General features: G+C 43.7%; 1 protein-coding gene and 1 pseudogene across 1 annotated transcript; both read left to right on the top strand.

Moving 5' to 3' along the window:
- The first annotated feature begins 3,573 nt into the window (after positions 1-3,573).
- LOC124544998 (serine protease inhibitor I/II-like) lies at positions 3,574-17,292 on the top strand. The gene is made up of 3 exons (XM_047123754.1): positions 3,574-3,772; positions 6,486-6,644; positions 16,852-17,292. The coding sequence occupies exons 1-3, from the start codon at positions 3,703-3,705 to the stop codon at positions 16,965-16,967; spliced, it is 345 nt and encodes a 114-aa protein (XP_046979710.1). The 5' UTR covers positions 3,574-3,702; the 3' UTR covers positions 16,968-17,292.
- Positions 11,285-11,402, top strand: LOC124546131 (annotated as a pseudogene).
- Positions 17,293-21,439: the final 4,147 nt, after the last annotated feature.

Raw genomic sequence — 21,439 nt, 5'->3', positions numbered from 1 at the left:
GCGGGTGGGTACCATCGAGTTTACGGGTAACATACACTATGTGATCAAAAGTATCCGGACACCCACAAAAACATACTTCCTTCATATTATGTGCATTTTACTGCCACCTACTTCCAGGTTCTCCATATCAGTGACCTCAGTAGTCATTAGACATCGTGACAGAGCAGAATGGGGCTCTCCGCGGAACTCATGGAGCCGCGCAGGATTAGCCGAGCGGTCTAGGGCGCTGCAGTCATGTACTGTGCGGCTGGTCCCGACGGAGGTTCGAGTCCTCCCTCGGGCATGGGTGTGTGTGTTTGTCCTTAGGATAACGTAGGTTAAGTAGTGTGTAAGCTTAGGGACTGATGAAATGGCTCTGAGTACTATGCGACGTAACTTCTGAGGTCATCAGTCGCCTAGAACTCAGAACTAATTAAACCTAACTAACCTAAGGATATCACACACATACATTCCCGAGGCAGGATTCGAACCTGCGACCGTAGCGGTCGCTCGGCTCCAGACTGTAGCGCCTAGAACCGCGCGGCCACTCCGGCCGGCTTGGGAATGATGACCTTAGTAGTTAAGTCCCATAAGATTTCACACACATTTGAACATTTTTTTGAACTCATGGACTTCGAACGTAGTCAGGTTATGGGGTGTCACTTGTGTCAATCGTCTGTACTTTAGATTTCCACGCTCCCTAGGTCCACAGTTTCCGATGTGATAGTGAAGTGAAAACGTGAAGGGACACGTACAGCACAAAAGCGTGCAGGACGACCTCGTCTGCTGACTGACAGAGACCGCCGACAGTTGAAGAGGGTCGTCGACATCTATCCGACCATCACATAGGAATTACAAACTGCATTAGGATCCACTGCAAGTACTATGACAGTTAGGCGGGATGTGAGAAAACTTGGATTTCATTGTCGAGCGGTTGCTGATAAGCCACACATCACGCCGGTAAATGCCAAACGATGCCTCGCTTGGTATAAGGAGCGTAAACATTGGACAACTGAACAGTGTAAAAACGTTGTATGAAGTGACAAATCACGGTACACAATGTGACGATCCGATGGCAGCGTGTGGGTATGGCGAATATCCGGTGAACGTCATCTGCCAGCGTGTGTAGTGCCGACAGAAATTTCGGAGGCGGTGGTGTTAAGGTATGTTCGTGTTCTTCATGGAGGGGGCTTGCACCCCTTCTTGTTTTGCGTGGCACTGTCACAGCACAGGCCTACATTGATGTTTGCTTCCCACTGTTGAAGAGAAATTTGGGGATGTCGATTGCATCTTTCAACACGATCGAGCACATGTTCATGAAGCACGGCCTCTGATGGAGAGGTTACACGACAATAACATCCCTTAATCGACAGACCTGCACAGAGTCCTGACCTGAATCCTATAGAACACCTTTGGAACGTTTTGGAACGCCGCAGACTTCATGCCAGGCCTCACCGACCGAAATCGATACCTCTCCTCAGTGCGGCACTATGTGAAGAATGGGCTGCCATTCCCCAAGAAACCTTCCAGCACCTGACTGAACGTATGCCTGCGAGAGTGGAAGCTGTTATCAAGGCTAAGGGTGGGCCAACACCATACTGATTTCCAGCATTACCGATGGAGGGCACCACGCCATTTGCAGCCAGGTGTCCGGATACTTTTGATAACTTAGTGCAGAATATTCGGAGGTGCTCAAGATGGAAGAGTAGGTTGGCCAATCTGATACGTTGGTAGAGGATGCAGGTGTGGGTGCGTAAGTATTTCGAAAAGCCGATGCCTGTGGTGCCTGGTGTTTGAGGATCTGTTGCACATGATAAAGGAGGAAGGAGCGAAAGTCCACGCCACATTGGCATAGTAGAGGGGTAGGCATAGCAGAATACTAGGGCGTATGGATGTCGAGAATTGTCGATGGGTGCTTCCCCATGTTCGGCAGTTTAGTAGTTTCCGTAATTTTAATCTATTGTGAACTTTCTGTTAGTTGATGAGGCTTCGATGTTAGTCGGCGATCGAGTGTCAGTCCGAGGTATTTTAGTGTGTTAGTTAACCGGGTAGGGCAGTCGTAAATGGTAAGATAAAAGTCATGGGGGTGGAAGCTGTGGGTGGGTCAGGCTGTAATTATTGCCTGCCTTTTGGCAGGGTTGTTTTTTAAGATCCACTCGTTGCACCAAAAGGTAAACTGATTGCGATGGAGCTGGAAGGGTCGTTGGGATTTCAGGAGGGCAAAGAAGGCAGTGTGATCGGCATACTGGAGGAGATGAACAGGAGGAGGCGGCTTGGGCATGTCAGCAGAGGACATACAGGGCAGGTGAGAAGCGCACCTGAAGTACGATGGAAGATGCGGGAGTTTGTGTTGTTCAAGGCGACATAAGTCGATCGGTTAGTGAGAAAGGAGGCAATGAGGCGGACGTAATATATGGGAAGTGCACAGGTCTAAATTCGTTTTTCCTTGCCAACAATGTAAACGAAACCTGTGCAGCGAAGGAAAGCAAAGTCGCTAGGTTTTAACACACAAAGTGAAACCAGTACATCGTATATGCTAGGTAAGTACATCCGATGTCAGTTTGTATTCGTAAACATAAGATTGCGGAGCCTAATTCTCGCACTGACGTAAAGTTCCGAAAATACATCTTCCAGCGAATTAAAAAAAAAAACCTAACAGTGCCAACTATTGGTTCCTTGGTGTACTACTCCGTGACGGTTTACACATTCGAACTATAAAGCTGGGCAGACGATTTTAAATAAAACTTTAAATTACGATATTTCCCGATATGATTTTGATGAAATGAAGTCTATCAAAATGGTTCAAATGGCTCTGAGCACTTAACATCTGTGGTCATCTGTCCCCTACAACTTAGAACTACTTAAACCTAACTAACCTAAGGACATCACACACATCCATGCCCGAGGCAGAATTCGAACCTGCGACCGTAGCGGTCACGCGGTTCCAGACTGAAGCGCCTAGAACCGCACGGCCACACCGGCCGGCGAAATGAAGTCTATCTATTGCCCTAAACTATGCTCAAGTTACCTATGAGAATCCCATGTAAATTCTACTAGAAGTTTCGGACATTACCGTGTTCAAACTGACAAATAGACACACAGGACGGTTTTAGGGAAAAGTTTAATTTACGATATCTTTTTCTCGTGTTCTGTACGTTGTCAAGTTGCCTGTGAAAACCCCATGAAAATTCGCCTAGTAGTTTTCGAAACTAGCGTGTTCAACCAGATTAACACGCAGACACGAAGGTTTTTAGTTTATTATTAGTATAGATGAGAGGCAGTCATTCTTTCCTGTCTCAGTACAAGAACCTAACAGATCAGAAAACACTAATCACGTATCTCAGTACCTTCTGCGGCGCACTTTACAGTGGAATACAGTGTTTATATGCACGTGTAGTTGTAGGCATTAGCTATTATCCAGCGAGTTCTTCGAAGTGACGCCGCCGTTACGTAATCCAGCTGCATGACATTAGCTTCTGAAGCAATGGGTTGCTCTCCTTGGCCTGAAGCCAGTATGTTGAGTTAAGTAGCTGGATGCGGAAATGCCTGTCCTGCAGCAAACAACAACGGGGGGACTTCTCGGTTCTACATGCACTTGACCTTCACGGCTGCGACTTGGGAGGAGAAGCAAGGTCGTGCCGGACGAGGAGCAGCTGGCTTTTAAAACGGCGCCTCCGCGCCTCCTGAGACAACAGACGACTCACAGTATCCGACGCAGTCACCATGGTGTCGAGAACCGCCGCGCTCGCCGTGCTCATCGTGGCGCTAGTGTTGCTAGCCTGCTGCAACGCAGGTAGGTCTTACGCTACATGTCAATCTCAGTCGGGTCTCGTGGTAAAGCGCACTCCTCGACACCCAAAGGACACGGGATAGAAAAACCTGTCAGTCCACGTAATATTTCGATTTGACTTTAACCTAGCGGTTACCTCTCTGTGACCTGGACGTTCGCCAGTAAAGACTCGTTCAGTTTCCACGTTAAACCCCAGTGCGATTACGGGGTATGTTAGGGGCGTCCAGTTCAAAGACACGCCAAGTCATTGAGCCGTGTGGAATTAATATTAAAAATACTATACAGCGTAGCATATACGACACACGGTAATTTCCGAGGGATGGGGGATGTTTCGTACATTAGTCGTACTGTCTTTGTTCATTGTCGCCTTCTTCTTCACTTCATGAAGTGCTCATGTCATGTTCTATCTTAACTGAAACCATGCGGTCCTCAGTCGTCCTACATTTCTGCTCCTTTAACTAATCTGTCTTCCCCCGTCTGGTGCTACGTTGTTTCCATTCCACACATCCTTGCTTTGTTTCTTCACAGTGTATATTAAGTTCTTTCTTTGTATTTTTTTTTTTTTTTTTTTTTGTACTTCAACTCTGAAGATACAGTCTTCAACGTTCCTTAAATATTTTATTATATCCGACTGTATTCTTTTCTTTCCTTTTGTATTTAATACATTAAATTCGCTTTGATATATTGGAATAATGACAGCCACTACTGTGTAATATTTTAACTTTGTAGCCTTCGTTGTCTTGGCATCAACTCTTCTGTGTATTGTTGCCTTGCCGCCAACTCTTCCATGTGTTGAGCCATCATCTGAAATTTATTTAATTTATTAATAGCTGAAAACCTGACACCTGTTCCTTTGATTGTTAATTAGTGCTATTTTGAAGCGCAGTGGAAATTTTACTTTGAGGGCCATTTCTTCAACATTTTTAAACAAAGGCTCCTAAATACTTGATTAGTTATTTAACCAGATCTGATCATTGCCGTCAGAGCTTCTCTTATGTTACACCAGGGTTTCATACATGCAGTACCTTACATTATAGTTCCCTAAGGAAATCAATATGAGAACTAGTATTAAAGTGATCTGAAACGATCTGAAGTGGCAGTATGAGTTAATTATGCCTACTATGAATTAATAGAGTTGATACATGCATTACTTATACTACTGCAGCTGAGGCCACTAATAGTGACAATAATAATAATAATAATAACTTGTAAGAACCCTGCTGGATCGTGCGATGCATTTAGTCTTTTTTCCATCTTACATATGGCTCCCATTCTCTCTGTGGGCTATTTTTCTTTTTTCAGTCCAGTTGGTTCTCTTTCTTTTGGAACATCATTCTCTGCGTGTACTACCAAACAATTCTTCCTCTGACTGAACAGATTCCACTGCTTCGATCTGAGATTTCCCAGGTCCTCGTCCGACATATGTCATAATCTTGTGTGTAAATCTCTTTATTGGTAGTCTTTGAACACGTCTATGAATTTTAAATATTCGTTTGCTGGCAGGCACCCTTCAGTTTCTTTGCGGGATTCCAGTCGCATCAGCAAGGGGTAGACCTCACAATCCTTTTCCCACAACACGATGTTGTGCGGATCGCCTTTGCTGTAGGAATTAAAGCTTCGTTTGCGTAGAGATGCTCATGTTTGATAACCGTGCTGTAGAGTCTAGCCTTTCTATGTGTAGAGATGCACTTCTTGTTACACACACACTGATCAGCCAGACATATGACGACCGACCTTTTATCGGTACAAACCCGTCCAGGCGGCGCCGGCCGTTGTGACCGAGTGGTTCTAGGAACTTCAGTCTGAAATCGCGCGACCACTACGGTCGCAGTTTCGAATCCTGCCTCGGGTATGGATGTGTGTGATATCCTTAGGTTAGGTAGGTTTAAGTAGTTCTAAGTCTAGGGGACTGATTACCTCAGATGTTAAGTCCATAGTGCTCAGAGCCATCTGAACCATTTTTGAGTCTTCTCGATCGCGGAACGCGGATTCTCGGTCTCCGAAATGCGTCTTCTTGGTTATTGACAAACCTATCCAAATGAAAGTGGGCCTCGTCGCTAAACCAAACCATACCTGCTCATACCAATTCCCATCTTGCCCTGCGGCCGGCCATCTTGCCTCGGGCGTAGATGTGTGTGATGTCCTTAGCTTAGTTAGGTTTAAGTAGTTCTAAGTTCAAGGGGACTGATGACCTCAGATGTTAAGTCCCATAGTGCTCAGAGCCATTTGAACCATTTTTGCATGAACCCATCTTGTTGAAATCAGCGACATTTTGGATAATAGGGATGAAATCTTCTTCCAAAATCTTCATGTACCGTTTGGTAATCACCGCGTCATCAAGGAATATCTTACCGATTATTCAGTGACTGAACATTGCACACCACACAGTCACCCGTCGAAGCTAAAGAGATTTCTCGCATACCAAATCCCATCGTGCCCTGCAGCCAGCCGTGCAGTTTCAACGTCGTAAAGCAAATCGTTCAGAAGTCGTGACTTTATTTCATATACTTCATTAATAGTAAACCCTGCAAATGCTCGAGCAACGCCTGGCTTACCCACTACTGCTGTATAAATCTGTGTTGCAGTTCGTCGACGGTTGTTCTCCAAATCTGCTGTTGACAGATAATGGTTCCCAAGCAAAGTAATTGTAATAAATTTATCGTGCCTGAAACACGTCTCGCCACATGTATGTTTTCCATAACTGTCGTTCTCGTAGACCCTGCAGCTCCTGAAGCGAAAGTTCGCGTGAGGCGCGCTGAGAAAAGGTGCACGCCAAACACGACGTTCAAGAAGGACTGCAACACGTGCTCCTGCAACAAGCATGGGACAGCCGCTGTGTGCACTCTGAAAGGCTGTCTGTCGCGCTCTACCAGGGGTGAGTCACCTGCCTTCCTCCTCCCTCACAACTAGACTACCAGCCTGTTACACATCAATGTCAGTCGCCACACAGATTTCTTGGGCGTCTTGTAACTATGCATTGCTGAGGTCGATATTGCCGAACTTATTTGACCACTCTGGCTCTGAGTACTATGGGACTCAACTGCTGTGGTTATCAGTCCCCTAGAACTTAAAACTACTTAAACCTATCTAACCTAAGGACATCACACACATCCATGCCCGAGGCAGGATTCGAACCTGCGACCGTAGCAGTCGCACGGTTCCGGACTGCGCGCCTAGGACCACTCTGGACCGATCCATTTGTTTCATGTGTTTTTCCCAGTTAAGTTTACAATTTTCTGTCCTATCCTCTAAATTAAAATTACCTGACTGTTGCGAATACTTACAAGAAGAGAACAGAATCTTTTTTTAGATATTATACTACAGAAAAATACTGAAGATTAGATGGCTATATCGCGTAACTGTATGGAGAGGCCGTATCAAATAAGAATGCGTAGCACAACTTGACCAAAAGAAGGGATAGTTTGATAGATCACTTCCTGAGACTTCGACAAGTAGTTAATTTGGTGACTGGGGATAGTGTATAAGAGTTATAAACGGAGGACAAGACTTGAATATAGTCAGTTCGTTCAAAAGGATCTGGTTTGCAGTAGTTATGTATACACTCCTGGAAATGGAAAAAAGAACACATTGACACCGGTGTCAGACCCACCATACTTGCTCCGGACACTGCGAGAGGGCTGTACAAGCAATGATCACACGCACGGCACAGCGGACACACCAGGAACCGCGGTGTTGGCCGTCGAATGGCGCTACCTGCGCAGCATTTGTGCACCGCCGCCGTCAGTGTCAGCCAGTTTGCCGTGGCATACGGAGCTCCATCGCAGTCTTTAACACTGGTAGCATGCCGCGACAGCGTGGACGTGAACCGTATGTGCAGTTGACGGACTTTGAGCGAGGGCGTATAGTGGGCATGCGGGAGGCCGGGTGGACGTACCGCCGAATTGCTCAACACGTGGGGCGTGAGGTCTCCACAGTACATCGATGTTGTCGCCAGTGGTCGGCGGAAGGTGCACGTGCCCGTCGACCTGGGACCGGACCGCAGCGACGCACGGATGCACGCCAAGACCGTAGGATCCTACGCAGTGTCGTAGGGGACCGCACCGCCACTTCCCAGCAAATTAGGGACACTGTTGCTCCTGGGGTATCGGCGAGGACCATTCGCAACCGTCTCCATGAAACTGGGCTACGGTCCCGCACACCGTTAGGCCGTCTTCCGCTCACGCCCCAACATCGTGCAGCCTGCCTCCAGTGGTGTCGCGACAGGCGTGAATGGAGGGACGAATGGAGACGTGTCGTCTTCAGCGATGAGAGTCGCTTCTGCCTTGGTGCCAATGATGGTCGTATGCGTGTTTGGCGCCGTGCAGGTGAGCGCCACAATCAGGACTGCATACGACCGAGGCACACAGGGCCAACACCCGGCATCATGGTGTGGGGAGCGATCTCCTACACTGGCCGTACACCACTGGTGATCGTCGAGGGGACACTGAATAGTGCACGGTACATCCAAACCGTCATCGAACCCATCGTTCTACCATTCCTAGACCGGCAAGGGAACTTGCTGTTCCAACAGGACAATGCACGTCCGCATTTATCCCGTGCCACCCAATATGCTCTAGAAGGTGTAAGTCAACTACCCTGGCGAGCAAGATCTCCGGATCTGTCCCCCATTGAGCATGTTTGGGACTGGATGAAGCGTCGTCTCACGCGGTCTGCACGTCCAGCACGAACGCTGGTCCAACTGAGGCGCCAGGTGGAAATGGCATGGCAAGCCGTTCCACAGGACTACATCCAGCATCTCTACGATCGTCTCCATGGGAGAATAGCAGCCTGCATTGCTGCGAAAGGTGGATATACACTACTAGTGCCGACATTGTGCATGCTCTGTTGCCTGTGTCTATGTGCCTGTGGTTCTGTCAGTGTGATCATGTGATGTATCTGACCCCAGGAATGTGTCAATAAAGTTTCCCCTTCCTTGAACAATGAATTCACGGTGTTCTTATTTCAATTTCCAGGAGTGTAGATAAAGAGATTTACAGAGGACAAATTACTGAAGAGAGTTGTGTGAAACCAGTCTTCAGACTGAAAACCAGAACAATTACTGTTGCCTAACATGTATTTGACAGGTATGATCTCACAAGCAATATCTTTTGGTTCACTTTAAACTTAAAATCTTAACTGCTTTGCTTTTCCTTGTCTGTTCCTTCGTTACTTCCGTCAAGTCACTTCTATACATAACAACAGTTCCTGCTTATACTAATCTTAACGCAGTTTCCTTTTTCCTCGAGAGTTCACACATAACTGTGAGAACTTGGCTAACACCTTTTGCGTTTAGTCTTCTACGTTTTTGACCGAGACGGTACATTACTTTTGAGAAATGTCTTGGAAAAGCTAATTCTTTGTAGGTTTTGTAGCTTTCGATTAGTAGCGATGTTGATTCCATTCTTCTAACGCATGTTACTTGCAAACTAGTAGGTAGTCTTTTAGATAAAAACTGAGCTGTGATTATAGGCCAGTTTATATCGCCGTTAGCAAAATATTCTTTTCTTGTGCTATTTCAAAACGTTCATTACATCAATCAAGTTTGGTTTATTTGTTTTGTCGCAATGTATCAACTTGTTGCCCTCACTACTTAGCACCGCAAAAGCATGAAAGCAGTGAACAAGATATTAGTCATCCTTATCTACAATAGTAGTCAATTCTCTTGTCATAGTTCAAACATATTGCACCCCCACCCCCTTTTGCCCCATGGCCACCTGTGACAAATTGCAAATGTCTTCCACTGGCGTTTGTAAGAGACAAGTTCAGAAAAACATTGTTTTAAATGGTGAAACCATAACTGATGGAGTAGAGTGGATAATGGAACATGTTTTATGCTCAAGAATTATGGCTTTTTGGAGAACGAAATTCTCCACTATAAAAATCAATGTTCGTTTCCCAAACAGAGATCCTGCGAAACTTAGTTCACTCTGTTTCTCAAAGAGATCCAAATTCCTGTACACAACGGAGCTCACTTTGATGCCGTGTTCCTTGGATTCACAAAGGCCTTTGACACCGTCCACCGCTGCCGTATAGTGGGGAGCTTACCGAGTATCGGACCAGATTTGCGTCCGAACGCAAGGCTTTCTTGCAGACAGAACTCCACACGTCGGTCTTAGCGGAAAAAGATCGTCATGTGTGACGGTAGTTTCGGTCGTACCCCAAGGAAGTACGACAGGACCTTTATTGTTTAATTTGTACGTATATGATCTATCAGAATGCGTAGTAAGCTGTTTAACATTGCTCGCAGATGATGAGGTTGTGTGTAAGAAAGTAGCAACGCCAGATGATAGTATCGATTTGCAGATAAATAGAGATGTATGTACTGCGCACTCTGCACATGACATAGAGATTTATGATGTCTGATGACTCATGAATGGTGCAGGCACTGGAAGTTGACCCTGAACCCAAATAAATATGGTTCAAATGGCTCTAAGCCCTATGGGACGTAACATCTGACGTCATCAGAATCGCCTAGCCTTTGAACTACTTAAACCTAACCAACCTAAGGACATCAGACACATCCATGCCCGAGGCCGCAAATAAAAGTAACATATTGAACGTACGTACGAGAAGAGGCCCACTACTGCGTAACTACACTAATGATGAGAAATTGCTCGAAACAGTATCTACAGTAAAATACCTAGGAGAAACTATCTAGAGTGACCTTAGGGGAATGGCTACATAAAATAAATTGTGGAAAAAAACACATGCCACACTAAGACTCACGGGATGAATCTCAATGAAATGTAACTCATCCACGAAAGAAGATGCTTACAAGGTGCTTCTTCGGTAGATTCTCGAGTACTGTTCACCAAAATGGGATCCTTACCAGGTAGGACTGAGAGAAAATGTACACAAGATCCAACGAATAGCAGTGCCTTTCGTAGCGGGTTCCTTTGGTCGGCGCGAGAGCGCTACAGAGATGCTCAACAAACTCCAATGGCAAACTCTACGAAGAAGGCGTTGTGCATCACGGAGAGGTTTACTGTTGAAATTTCGAGACGGTACTTTCCGGAAGAGTCGGACAAGATATTAATTCCTCCCGAATACATTTCGCAATACAACCACCACGAGAAAATTCCAGAAATTAGAGGTAAGGCAGAAGCGCTTGCGGACTATCATTCTTCCCACACTCCATTCGTGAGTGGGACAGGGAATGGGAGATCAGTTATTGGCAACAGAAGTAACCTCCACCACATACCACCAGGTGGCTTCTGAACACTCATGTAGATGTAGATCGTTTTGGAAACATCGAATGCCGATATTTTGTCTTAAACATCGGTGTTACGAGTTTTCAGAGACTTCAGTATCTGCAACTATCCACAAACCCCGTAGCCACCGATTCTTTAAGCAATCAGCTCCTATGTATACAACAGTTCCACACATCTGATTACTCACAAATAGTTAACGTGTGAAATACTTTATTTATGACATTATCCTTGTAAGCTTTTTTAAATCTGTTGGAAGTAGCCGAGTGCTCTCATTATTAAACACATTATGAGTTTAGACTGAGAGGGCGACGGCCTTGCCGCAGTGGATACACCGGTTCCCGTGAGATCACCGAAGTTAAGCGCTGTCGGGCGTGGTCGGCACTTGGATGGGTGACCATCCGGGCCGCCATGCGCTGCTGCCATTTTTCGGGGTGCACTCAGCCTCGTGATGCCAATTGAGGAGCTACGCGACCGAACAGTAGTGGCTTCGGTCAAGAATACCATCATAATGACCGGGAGAGTGGTGTGCTGACCCCACGCCCCTCCTGTCCGAATCCTCCACTGAGGATGACACGGCGGTCGGATGGTCCCGGTAGGCCACTCGTGCCCTGAAGACGGAGTGCTCTATGAGTATAGACTGAATAATTAGCTGGCCGTTTTAAGCAAGAGCTACTTTCACGCATCTCAATGTCAATGACGCCATATCTGCTGAACTACGACCCGTCCAGTGGTATAAATTTGTGGTACATTCAGCGCTATCTGTGGATACTGTCTGCAAAGCGTGTTGCGGACAGATTTCGAACTGTAGAGAAATAATAAACTAAAAAGTCGTAGCTCATACCGATGTTTTACTACCTTTCATCGTTCTCTGGCGGCGTATCACCGAGAAAAAGTTCCGAAAACGTTTGAAATTATGTGTACAGTTTGTTCAAAGTCGCCAAGTGATTTCGTTCTCAAATGCTGGTAATTTGTGTGCCGTGAGGTATACTACCTCACGATATAAACACAGTCCCCACGCCGAGGTGACAAAAGCCATGGGTCGCAATGTACACATTTACAGATGGCGGTGATATTGCGTATACAAGGTATAAAAGAATATTGCTCTGGCGGCGTCGTCGACTGTTGTCAGGTGATTCATGTGAAAATGTTTCCGATCTGATTATGGCCATACGATGGGAATTAACGGGTTTTGAACGGGGAATGATAGTTGGAAGTAGACGCAGGGGACATTCCATTTCGGAAATCGTTAGGCAGTTCAATACTGAGAGATCCACAGCGTCAAGAGTGTACAGAGAATACTAGATTTCAGGTATTGCCTCTCACCACGGACAACGCCGTGGCCGACGGCCTTCACTTGACGAGCGAGAGCAGTGCTAGCAGACAAGCAACACTGCGTGAAATAACCGCAGAAATCAATATGGTACATAATCGAACGTATCCAGTAGGACAGTGCGGCTATGACAAGAAGACTACCGACGCGAATGGCTTTGCCAACAGTATATCGCCTGCGGCGTCTCTCTTGAACTCGTGCCCACCTCGGTTGGACCCTAGACGACTGGGAAACTGTTGTCTGGTCAACTCAGTCCTCATTTCAGATGGTAATAACTGATGGATCCAAGTTGTTCACAAGGCACAGTGCACGCTGGTGGTGGATGCAAAATGGTGTGGGCTGTGTTTGCATGGAACGCACTGGGTATTCTGGTCCAACTGACACGATCATTGGCTGGAAATGATTACGTTCGGCTACTTGTTTCCAAACAACGGTGGAACTTTTACGGATGACAATGCGCAACGTTACCGGGCCGCAATTGTTGGCGATTGGTTTGGAGAACATTCTGAACAATTCGACCGGATGATTTGGCCACCGATATTGCCCGACATTAATCCCAACGAGAATGTATGGTACATAATCGAAGGGTCAGTTCATGCACAAAATCCCGAATCGTCAACACTTTGGCAATTGTGGACGGCTATAGGGGCAGCATGGGTCAATATTTCGGAAGGAGATATATTTCAACAAATTGTTTTGTCCATGCCACGTGGAGCTACGCTAGGCAAAAGAAGGTCCGACACGATTTTAGGAAATATCCAAAGACTTTTGTCACATCGGGGTATATCTAATAGTTCTCTTACTGTATTTTACCTTAATCATACAGATTATACCCCTTAATGATTAGAGTATGACTCTCTCTTCTCAGCGATCACGGGCCCTGTTGACCACGCGCTGCACCAACGATCTGCTTCCACTGCCTTCTATCTCTCGCAGTCTCTCTCCACCCTGCGGAAATTCCTAATGCTGCGATGTCCTTCTCTATGTCAACTTTCCACATTGTACGAGGTCGGCCCAATGGTCTCCTGGCCTGGAGAGTTCCTTCAAATGCTTTCTTGGTGATTCTGTTGTTTTCTATTCTAGCCACATGTCCAGCCCAATTGCAGTCTCCTACTTTTTAATTTATGGATGATAGTGGGTTGCTTCATTAACTGATAAATTTCATTGTTCTTTCTCTATACGATATCCTCCAACACATGTCCCCAGATTTCTCTCATTACTTTTCTTTCGAAAACATTCAGTTTCTCTCTTTCATTCTTTGTAAACGTCCAGCTTTCTGAACCGTACAGTACTATGTGGCAAATGAAAATGTTGTACATCTCTGTGGTGACTGACAAAGCTTTACTTTTGATTGGGTTGCCTAGTGAATACAGACATCTTGACCCAGATGGTATTCTTTGTTTATATGCAATGTTGCGATATTTTTACTGGTGAAACGTGATCCAAGATATTTAAACTGAAGTACATTTCTGAATTTAGAATGTTGGTCAATTTCAAAGTAAGGGTTTGGGTTTATGACTCCACCTATTTCTATATATTCTGTTTTATCTTGGTTAATCAAAAGCCCCATTTGGCTGGCACTGTGCCTGAGAGATCTGTACATGTCTTTCAGTTCTTCTTCAGTTTCGCTCAGCAACACTATATCATCTGCATAAGCCAGGAGCTTTACTTCACTGGTTTCGAATCGGAGACCATTGTATAGATATAAATTACTCTCCCGAAGCACTTTCTCTACTGCAAGGTTGAAGAGGTCACATGAAAGAGTGTCTCCTTGTTGCAAGCCTGTTTTAATTGGAAACTTCACTGCTGCCCGGGAGCCATCCATGCACAGTTGTATCATCCTAATGATTTTACTGGGTGTATTAAATTCTCGTAATGTGTTGTAGAGGCTACTCTGTGGATGCTGCCATAGGCTCGCTGGAAGTCAATGAAGAGACAGTGGATGTTTTTGTTAAATTTCCAGTATTTCTCAAAGATCTGTAATACAGTAAACAAATTATCAGTTGTGGAACAGTCTGTTCGATATCCAGCCTGGTAATCTTGAACAATGTGTTCTACTTAAGGTCTAAGTTTTTTCCAGAATGATCATTGACAGCGTGTAGTATGTTATGTTCAGCAAACTGATACCTCTGTAATTTCCACATTCCATTCTGTTTCCTTTCTTGTGTATGGGACAAATTATTGAAGTTTTCCAATCTTCAGGCAGTGTTTCAGTTTTCCAGATCATCGTGATAAGGTTATAAATTTCTTTGTGTTGTTTGCTTCCGCCTTCTTTTAATATCTCTGCTGATATCTGGTCCTCGCCAGCTGCCTTGTTGTTTTTCAGCTTTTGAATGGAGTGGATCACTTACTGTTCTGTGATTCTACATTCGTCATTATTAATACTGTCACTCTCAGACATTGCGCAATTGAAGGTTATGTGCAGATCAGTGCAATTTAACATTTCTGAGAAATACTCTTTCCATCTATCTAGGATATCTTCCAGCTGCGTTAGCATATTTTGATTTTTATATTTTATGAGTAGGTTTTCACTCTGATAACCTCTCTTACTTGTCTTTGTATACTGAAACAACTTCTTTGAGTTTCCATTCCTGCTTTCCACTTCTATAGACTCTAGGACTCCAGTTAGATATTTTCTTTTCTCTGTTCTTAGAACTTGCTGATTCTCTTCTAAACGCCTTGAAGGTCTCTCTCCTGTTCTCACTCTCCTTATTATGCAACCACAGCATCCTGGTTTCTTTCCTCTTTCCCACTGCTCTCTGGCACTTTTCGTTGAACCATTTCTCTTTCTTCTTTTTCCTTCCCAGGGTTTTTTCTGCTGCATCTATTACTACAGTCTTTATTCTTTCCCGTGCCTTCTCGACACTATTTTCCTCCTCAGCTTCTTACAATGCTGTAAATCGGTTATTTATTTCATCGCATAGGTTTCTTTAACAGACAGTTCCTTCAGTCGCTCGATGCGTTGTGGCTTTTGGTTTTTGATTCCAAATCATCTAGATTTCCGTCTTTCCCAGCACTATGAAATGATCTGAGCCATTTTCAGCTCCTCTGTACGTTCTGACATCTCTTACAAATGTAGTGCAACGTTGATCTGTCATAACATGGTCACTCTGATTTACAGTTTTGCCATCTGGAGAGCACCATGTACTTCTGTGTATTTCTTTGTGAGGGAACATCGTCGAGCAAATTCTCATATTCTTTGACAGTGCAAAATTGATCATTTTTCATCCATTTTCGTTTGTGGTCGAGTGCTTGCTATGTTTTCCTACTGTGGGGATGAACATATCCTCTTTACCTATTTTTCCACTGAAGTCCCCTACGACAGTTCTCACATTTCCTGTTGGAATACTTTCGACTACTCTCTCTAATTCTTCATAGTACTCATCTTTCAAATCCTCAGTTGATTCTTCAGTCCGTGCATTGACATGTATGAATGTTATGTGGTACCACTGCTGTTTGATTGTTATGTATGACAGTCTTTTGTTAATGGGATGGAATTCCTAAACCCGATTAACAATTATGAAACGTCCCCTATTGAACAATTACAAATGACTGTGCTTAACCTAACACACAATATTTTTAGCGCAAAGCAATCTGACTTTCAAAAAATCCCCACGAAAGAATGGGCCCTGACTAACAGTAAACTATACCTTTCACAAATCACTTACCTCACAAAAATCTTCGCTACTCAAGCTACTGCAATACAGCGAGCGCCACTACTGCCAGCTAAATAAAAGATTCAAACTACTGAAGGCACTAACTACTGATAGGGATAGTTAGCAAATGAAAGATATTAATAGAGAACAAACAATGTATTTACCTTGATATCATCATATATAAATATAGCAGTTCATGACAAATTTCAAAACTCCGCCATCTCTCTCCCCACATCCACCACTGCTGGCGATTCACCTCCAACTGCGCAACGCTACGCGCTGTTCACAGCCAGCTGCCTAACACTACAATGGCGAGTATTACGACAATGCAAAGCAGCCACGGACTGCACACAGCACAGCCAGTGATTTTCATACAGAGGTGGCGTTACCAATAAAAAAACCTAAACAGCCTACTTACACAATCCTTTTCTTAACAGCAAAACCAGTACCAAATTCATGATGTTTTTCATCTCCCCCATAAAATTCTCTAGAATCCGCCTGGCTGGAAATATGGCATCTATAGTTGATCTTCCTGGTCGAAATCCTTGTTGTTCTTCTCTTAATTGTGATTCTATCTTATTCCTGATTTTCTGTAAAATTCCTCAGTAATTCTCACAAGGCGCCTTGTTATCTATCTTAAAGACAGGTACAGTAATTGTCCTTGTTCAATAATCACGAATATTTGTGTATATCCACACAATCCTCATTACTGTATACGGCTACTTTTCATACGGCGACTAATTTCAAAGAGTATGATATGGAACCCTCAGGAAATGAGCAAGTAAGGAAACCTCCTGCTGGCTAAGTAGTATCTGTGAAGACGCTCCTGTACTGGCCTCCAGTTGACGTCGCTCCTACTGACCCTCGCTGTTCTCTTGGTTCCAGCCGTGGCGTGTACTCCGGGCACGACGTACAAGGAGCAGTGCAACGTCTGCCGCTGTGGCCCAGACGGCAGGTCCGGCGCCTGCACCAGGAAGGCCTGTCCTCCGGGAACCTACTGAGCGGCGGCTGTGCACGCGGGGGAAACCGCTAATCGACGGGGCTCTCTTACCTGAAGCTAGAACTATACAGCAAGATGAACCAAGCAGTGTGTGATGCGATCGTCTGGTAGGACTATAACATCATATACGACGCATCCAGGTGCTAACGAGACGAAGTGACAAGCTGATAAAAGATAGAAGTACCTTTATTTTATTCTACCAACGTAATACGAAGAGCATGCGACTGTTGAATGTTGTTTCTCTCTGTTATTTATTGAAATAAGAAATCTCAACAAACATATAAAACTGTAAAAATTTTGAAGAATTAAATTACAGTTCTTTTTAATTTGGAAATAATTATTTTTTATGAAAATCTAAGAAATCCTACAATTCCTTGCAACTGCTAAATATGTCCAGGGATCAGACATACGTCCTAATCTCCGCGTGCTCCCTCTCTCTATCCTTCTCTTCCTTCGCCTCCTTTCGTCCATCTCCTCCTCCTCTTCCTCCTCCTCCTCCTCCTCCTCCTCCTCCTCCTACTACTACACGTCCTCCTCCTCTTCCCAACTCTGTCCATCACTCCCCCCCCCCCCCCACACACATCCCCTCTACTTCTCTTGTCCCACACTATATCCATCTCCTCCCTCATCTCCCTATCATATCCTCCTTCCACTTCTCTGTTTCCATTTCCTCCCCCTTTCTTTGTCCAACTTTTTCTACCCCACTCTCTCTGACCTTATTCATTATTATTGCAAACGGAATCTTGACTGCAAATAGAATTCAAAATGAATGCATAAATCGGTACTAGGCATACAATTCCAGCTGCTGGAGGTATGAGGATAGTAGCTTTAATGACAATATTTCGCATGACCTTAATCTACCAACAGGTAGGATTATAAAGTTAGCCAATAACGCAACTTTCCTGTTTTCTGTTAAAAATGACTGCGAAAAGGAAAACAAAAACTTAGATTTTAACAGCACAGCATAGCACGTTCATTCTCGCAGTCGATTTAACAGAATGTGTTCGTTGTACAGTGTGTAACAGAAAGAAATTTACGACACAAGTTGCAGGACACATGTCTCACTCGTGGACGAAGAAATTATACTATATGAACATGGGCCTGGAAACGCTTTGTTTCCATGTTGCAACTGATTTTCTTCATCTCATTAATCATGGTAAACCCACACGAACAGAACGCTATATCATACGACATGCAACTCTTGCACAGATGTTCAGTACGCCCTGCGTTGCCGATGATACATGCATCAACCCGCCTTTAAAGTGAATCTCGGATGTGCTGATGGATCCCTGAAGTATTGCGTTTGGTTTTGCAGCCTTCCATAATATGGGGACGGAGACTGAATATCTTGTACTGGGGTTCCTTACACAAAGGCTTTCAAATGCCCCCATAAACGTTAGTCTAATGTGTTTGGGTCCGGTGAGCGTGGAGGTCAGGCTGCAACATTCGTGGACGGATGGTTGAATAGATATGAACTAATCGGTAGCTCTCCACGCTCTCCCAATTTAAATCGTCTGGCATCGTCCGTGCGGAGCATCTGAAAAGCCTTGTATATGAAACACCACTACACAACATTCTTCGTGTCCAGACAAGTGAGAGCAGAGAGACCACAATCAGAAATCCTGTAAACAAGAGCGCACAGGAATTCATAAACTATGAGCATAGGAATTCGCTTGCGAGAATGTGTCACAAAATCTGACTGCGGGAAAGTAATTTGAAAGTGCCCATCTGGTTCCCCGTCTGTTTAAACACTCGTAATGGTAAGAATACTTTCTGGATTCAACATTGTGAATCATTACACTTTTAAACTGATAAACTGGCCCTGGAAAATCTCAATGTTCCTTCTTTTATTATTTGATTTTGGCTCACCTGTTGCACAACGGAAACACAGACACACTGCTCTTGTCTTGAAAGTGCGTCGCATTTGCTCAGCTAGAGCTAATTACAGAGATGCGCCTGGGGTAAGTCGTTTTTTATTTAAAAAAAAAGGCAAAGTATGCTTAGTTCATCACAAATCTGAATTAGTAAAACAATACCTCATAGTTTGGAATGGACTTTGGATGTCGACAATGGCTTGACATGAATTGAATCAGCAGTTGGAACAGGGAAATAACTCCATAAACCCATTTGTTTGAAAATTCAAAAAAACGGTATAACTTATGCATTATTCATTGATTCAGAAATTATTTTTAATTGCACATCCAGAACGACAGTTCCATCCGTTTGCATTGTTCAGACAATTTCCAGGTATTGTATTTTGACTCGTAAAATTAAAAAAAAAAGTTGATAGGTCTGTTTCCTTTTTCCAACTGAGTAAAAAATGTGACTAAAAATAAAGAAATAAGTCAATAATGCCTTTCAAATTTTATTCAAACTTGTAAAAACGTAAACTATAGGCTATTGTAAAATGTATATTATTGAAAAGTTCAAAATGGCATCAATTATTTGACCCTAAGAATGTGCAAAAAGTTTTAGAGAAAAAAAAATTGGACACAAGAATCACTCTTCATATGATCAGCTGGATCCGAGGTAGTAGGCCAGGTCATTAAGTCCTAGTAGAAGTGTTTCTTTTCTGTAGGTATGTAGGTGATTATCTTCTCTACGTCTTGCATTTTTTTCTCATTTAAGGGTATTTTCCTGTGTATGCAGTCTCTGTAGGAAGCGTTTTTTCATCCAGTAACTTTGGATTTTGAAGGACAAACCTTGTCTGAACGATGCCATGAATGAATTCGGCTGTTACAGAACCCTTCAAATCAGTTGAATATTGAAGGTGTCAGTATTTAGAAATACAAAACTTTGGATGTTTGTCAGTACTTTTTATTGATTTCTTGAAGAACTTTGGCCACCAGTACTTATAGTTCATGATCAGTTCTGAAGTCACCTTTCTCGCAGAATATCCTGATTCTCTCGCTGTTTGTATCAACTCACAGTACTGTCCGCAGTGTATATTCTGTCCATTTTCCTAATCTCATTCTTGGCTGTACCAAAGATCCTATCATACTGCAGGAACAAATGTCCACGAATCGGAAAATATTGGTGAATTGTAGCAAAACATCGAAGTGATACCAAGGCAAGTAGAAAACTGATGACAATATTATTTCGGTTTTGTCCACCGCAAGCGTCGCTAAAAATGTGAAGTTCTTTAACAGTTGGACTCATGTCCTGAATCTTCAACCAAAGTAGGCTACATACCTCATCAGGGCCTCATTTAGCCACACCTTCTGGATATGTGTAGAATTTTGGTGATCCTGTTTTCACATCATGGATACAGAAAATGTACAACCAAAGCTTTCTTAGACAGAACATTTCTTGCACTGGAATTTTCGGCAGTGGAAGATTTTCCATGTAGTCAAAGACGAGGCATCCTACTTCTTCTTTTTCATTGCACATTTGCAACACTTCTTTTTGTTTGGCGTAAAATTTCTTGGCTCGACGTAAATGGACCATCTTTTCAGCGACTGCGACACGTTTTGCGGTGTCGTTGACAACTGGTGATTTGGTCTTCGTTTCCAATTCCTCACATGTGCTACCGACGTCAATTTGGAGTCTCCCAAATCTATATCCTTGGTTCTCATTATAATATTTCCGATAAAAATCGTATTTTACACTAAATGCGTAATGAGGATATTTCTCACAAAACATGGTGAAAAGTTTTTATATCCAGCTCAGCACTTAGATATTTAACTTCCTTACTTCAGTAATGAGAATGGTGTACTGGGAACTCATTTATATGATCATCAATGGCACCTACTGTTTGTGAAGGTAACACATTACCCCGGTTCATGGGTTTACCGCAGATATCAATTGCAGATTTTCCAAAAGCAATTAAAGTAGTCAAACGGAAAAGCGCTTTATTTTTTATGGCATATAGAACGGAAAATGCACTTCTACAAACTTGAATTCTTTTGTTGGCATAGTTCAGAACAAAGAAATCGAAATCGTTGTGTCGTTTCTTAGGGTTTTAGTTCTTTGAACGGCGGCGTATTGGATCATGTATTATCAGATCGATTAGGAATGTATCTTGTTCAGTTTTGTTCGTCCGTCATATAAATTATCTAGAAAATATTTCTTCTGTCCAGGAGGGAAGTTGTCTTTACATTTCAACTTGCAAGAACACGAAATGTTGGTGTTTGATTTTGTAGGAATAGTGTTACCTGTGGGTGTACTCACATATTGTTGACCAATACGACGCTGCCTCTTCTGTACTTCACGTTTACAGAAGTGAACATTGCGAACTCCTTTTTTCCGCTTGTTTCTGAACGATGAAGTCACTTCAGCATCACTCTAGGAAATCGATGACATATAAGTATGTTGTAGTACGAAGACATTAGCGATTAGTAAAAGCTCTACACAAACACGTAATCACATTAATCAACTGTTTGCAAACTAACTAGTTAAAAAGATATCCAGCAGATGGAGCAAGAACAAACTTGTTCCAGCCCCACTGCCATCTTTTGGCCATGCGTGGCGGTA

Source organism: Schistocerca americana, chromosome 8, assembly GCF_021461395.2.
Source record: "Schistocerca americana isolate TAMUIC-IGC-003095 chromosome 8, iqSchAmer2.1, whole genome shotgun sequence".
In the NCBI taxonomy this organism is placed as follows: domain Eukaryota; kingdom Metazoa; phylum Arthropoda; class Insecta; order Orthoptera; family Acrididae; genus Schistocerca; species Schistocerca americana.
This window is presented reverse-complemented; position numbering and strand designations above follow the sequence as displayed.